The sequence below is a fragment of the Frankliniella occidentalis genome, unplaced genomic scaffold (genome assembly GCF_000697945.3).
Source record: "Frankliniella occidentalis isolate FOCC.00 unplaced genomic scaffold, Focc_3.1 Scaffold224, whole genome shotgun sequence".
Lineage (NCBI taxonomy): Eukaryota > Metazoa > Arthropoda > Insecta > Thysanoptera > Thripidae > Frankliniella > Frankliniella occidentalis.
The window spans coordinates 279,495-283,728 of record NW_026267350.1 but is presented as its reverse complement, the minus strand read 5'-3'; the positions used below and the strand labels follow the sequence as shown (position 1 = coordinate 283,728).

The 4,234-nt window shown below is 39.2% G+C and overlaps 1 protein-coding gene across 1 annotated transcript in view; it reads left to right on the top strand.

Annotated features, from left to right (window-relative positions):
• Window positions 1-3,163, top strand: part of LOC113214379 (uncharacterized) — a 3,648-nt gene extending 485 nt beyond the window's left edge. Inside the window, exons 2-6 of the mRNA XM_052272772.1 lie at window positions 2,137-2,143; window positions 2,203-2,220; window positions 2,329-2,707; window positions 2,795-2,842; window positions 2,921-3,163. Coding sequence (XP_052128732.1) covers window positions 2,137-2,143; window positions 2,203-2,220; window positions 2,329-2,707; window positions 2,795-2,842; window positions 2,921-2,976 — 508 coding nt within the window. The 3' untranslated portion in view covers window positions 2,977-3,163. The remainder of the gene's footprint in view (window positions 1-2,136; window positions 2,144-2,202; window positions 2,221-2,328; window positions 2,708-2,794; window positions 2,843-2,920) is intronic.
• The last annotated feature ends 1,071 nt before the right edge of the window (window positions 3,164-4,234 follow it).

The following is a 4,234-nucleotide window of genomic DNA, read 5'->3' as shown; positions in this document are numbered from 1 at the left end:
AAACGAATGCGTTCGACATCGAGATTAGTCCTTCAAGGACCCACCTGCCGAATTTGGATTTTTTCGGTGCACGGGTTTTTGAGAAACAACGTGAGAAGTCTTCCCGTGCAAGGCGTTGCGAGCGCCGCGCGGAGCCCGCCAGCGCGCTGGACGGCCGGGACTTTAGCCTCCTCTTAAAAAACAAACTATAGCAACTAAACTACACCATAGTAATTGACACCTGAAACACACAAACAGAAACGCAGCATTAAAAATATGTACTCTATATGGACATAGTGTGCACCGAGATTTATATGAATTTATATGATTTTAATTGCAAAAGTATGAAATTTTTGTGAAAAGAAATACGATTTGGATATATCTTACTTACCTTTATCACCATGGCATTTCCACGATCATTTCCATCTGTCGCACATCTTCTTCTATTGTCTCGACAACGGCAAGAAGGGCCCTCCTACTGAGTTCGAACAAGGCAGAAATTTGCTGCCTTGCCTTGTGCTTGCAAGGGCAAGACCTTTTAGTATCGAGGCACACGTCGTGGTGTGTCTCTTCCAACATTTTATAGATATATTCCATGTCGCTTTCACCATCCTCGGTCTTTAAATAAGCCGAAGCTTGCGAATTTACATTATCGGGCCCATGCATATCCAGCAGCAGGTGCAGGCGCCCGAAAATGTCACCATTATTTATCATGGGTGCACTCTGCAACCCTATCAATAGCACTATCTCAGGCCGAAGCTCTGGATAGTGTTGTACAATGATATTTTGATTTTGACCAGGCATAATTTCGCAATTTCAAGCACAAATGAACAAGCAACTTTTCACGCACTCACACACCCCAAGTGGAGACGCTACAAGTGAGGTGGAGGGGGTGTTACAACCCGGCGCGAGCGCTAAGGGTTGATGTGCAACAGTGTTGCCAGATTGGCCAAAAAGCCCCCATTCAACGACATCATACTTGTTATAGTGGTTATTTTTAAAATCCCACGTTACTTAGGTGACAAATTTGCACTCAGCATGACTTGGATAAAGCCAGGATAACAAAAACGCCGATTCTTTATGATATCAATACAAATCAAACGTCCAAAATACGATAATTAAGGGGATGAGGTGGGACGCGCGTTTGCTTTTGTGCATATTTCTCTGTTTTGCCCGGTGAGTTCCATTAATTTTCACAAGGTTTTATATGTATCCACCAACAACAATTGTATGTTCCAAGGAAAATGACCCGAGAATAGACTAAATGTGGCACAAAAAGGGTAATGTTTGAGGTGGAAAGGGAATGCCCCATTTGAATTTCGCGGTCTCCTGAAACGGTCAGACAGGCAACATTACAACACAAAACAACAATGATTCGTCCCATATTTCAAAATAACTGGGATAACAATTACTTTCCAACCAATTTTCTTCAGACAGGCTACGACTTATCAATAAATTGGATTTACATCACTAATTTTTTGGATAAAACAGTTTTCAAACGTTGCGTTAACTTTATGTGATACAACTCCCTGCTTTGGGTGCGTTCTTGATATTGTACAACAACCAACCAATCACACGCGTCCTCGTGCTACTGGAACGCACCCTTATCCCCTCTCCTCGACTGCACGACGCGACTGCTCGGCACGGCTCGGCATGGTCGGCGTCAGTTCGTGCAAGTTGAGACCTGTTGCCTGTGCCTATCGTGTGCAGCGTTCCTCGTCGTATTTTGGAGGTAAGAAGAAGCGTTCACTTGGTTTAATATATTTTCACACGTCTTGTTCGAACCTTCGCTTTTTCTTCTAAAGTGAAACGGTTTGAATGTAAAAGCTAAACTTTCTTATTGATAGTGCTCGCTGGAAATTTGTTCGTGATGGAGTAGAGTTTGTGCTCAGACCATGTTTATAAAACAATGCGTGTTGTTTCAGGCCCCACTCCAAGCGTGATTTTACTTAGAGCCACTTCGACGTCGTCGTCAGTGTTCATCGAAATCAAACGCAAGCTACGAGGTACGTACGAATATTAGGCGTGGTCTTGTGTGAGGACGAACGTGTTCACACACAATGAGAAAGTTAGGGTTTCTGTGATGGTAGAAGCTGTGTTCAAGTGCTACTTTGTTTCTAATCATCCATTTGGCTTGTTTTTTTTTTTTTTTTTCAGGCACAGTGTAATTGAATCTCAACAAATACTTTGTTGCATCTTCTGTTGTCTGTGTGCCTTCGATAGGTTTTCACCACATACAAGGTATGTGCAATGGGTAGTTGTATAACTTGTTGTTGAAACAAATTTTAGATTTATGCAGCACGCGGATACTATGTTGAATATTAACTCCACTTTTATGGTTGCTTGCAGATGAGCGACGGAAACATTGATGATATTTTGGCTGATGTTGTTCCCCAAGACAAGGCTACGGTCTACACCAAACCTTGTCAATTGCCACCCAACATCGCCTTTAAATTGGAAAAATGGACCCTCACCGAATCCAAATTTAAAAAGAACCAAGTGACGAGTCAGATCACTGTGCAAATGGATGACTTTGTAAACCTGCTCATTTATCCAGGGGGCAAATTTGAAAATGTCCCTAACGACAAAGTCTCCAAAATAAACAACGCAATCAAAAATGGGGAGGATTGGTTCCTTGTTGCTCGGAATTGGACCAGTGTTGATCGTGTGCCAATAGACATCCTGCCACTCTCGAAGAAAAGGGAGCAGAATTTGCCAACATTTGATTGTAAGTTAAACAAAAAATTTAAAAACCTCTCAGTGTTTCAACATGACATTGAAATTCCATTCTTTAATATTTACTTGTTTCTTTCAGACACTGTCCATGAAATTGTGAAACTGGATGCTGAAGGAAACATGATGAGTAAGTTTGCGCTCTTTCAGTCTTTTGTGCAAATGGAAAAGCATTTGTAATCGTGCTTTTATTAATTGTGCTTATTAGTTCCAGGAAAGAAGAATGAAGGCAGCCCTTCGAAGAAATTTAAAAGGGAATTTTAATTGATATTGTCAGCTGTTTTTATTTTTTGTAGGTCTTTTCATTTACTAGTATTGTAAGTTAAGTTATCTTTAATTGCATAAGGTGTGTCTTCAACTTATTTTTTGTTTCACTTCAATTTAATAGATACGTAAGCCTTTTTTCTAAAATTTTACCATTTTATAATAAAAGATTTCAGAAATTAAATAATTTGTTAGTCTTCAAAGCGAATTTCAACAACCTCCGACCATTTTACACACACTTTGTGTCATGATATTGTCACTTCACGATCAGTTCAGAGCAAGGTTGAAAAAGAGAACTTGGGTTAAATTAAATGTTTATTTTGTCTAAAAATCAAAGCATTACAACAAATCACTGGTTGTTAACAATACAAGTTTTATTTAAACGTAATTGAATGGAATTCTCATGATAAAAGGAAGTAGAAAACTCAGAAACTAAACTAATGACACAACTGATACAAGACAAACATTCATCCTATCTTCTTATCGGACACAAGTGATTGAGAATGATGGACATTCACAAGTTTTAACATTACTAACTGACAAAGACTGGGGACTTTAAAATTCCTGCCAGGATTACACCTCTCATCATACTTCAGTTTTCTTTGATCCGTTGCTTGTCTTCCACTTGCTTCAATGCTTCGATCATGAGAAAGAAACTTCAAGGCAACCTTGCAAATGGGAAGGTCGAAAGTACTGATGACATAGGTAGCAAATAGGTCTAAAGAAGCAGGTGATGTCCTTTTCCATTTAGGCACATTCAAGTTGAAATTTATCTGCATACACAAAGACATAAACATAAATAAACTTGCAACATATTATGTACAAATCACTCTTGTATTCATTGTATACTTCATACGTGAACAGGTAATCTTACTTGAATAATTTGGACATGCAGGTCACGAATATCAACTTCGGCAATATTATTGTTTACTCGAAATGAATCTGGCAGGTCCGGATCAGATTCGTTTATTGTGCCTGTGCAATGCACAAACACATCTACATCATTGAACTCAAATGTATTGTTAATTAACATCGAAGTGCATCCACCTAAAATAATAAGGGAAAATAATGACAATGATACTGGCTAACATTTACTACAACACAACAAACCAAATAAGAAACGTCACTTCATCTCACCTGCAACAGTGTAGCACAAATGATTGCCCTCACACCCTGCACAATTCTTTTCCAAATAAGCCAGGGCTGTTAGAACAACCCTGGACAATTTAGCCAGATTAACTCCAAAGTTAATAGTTGG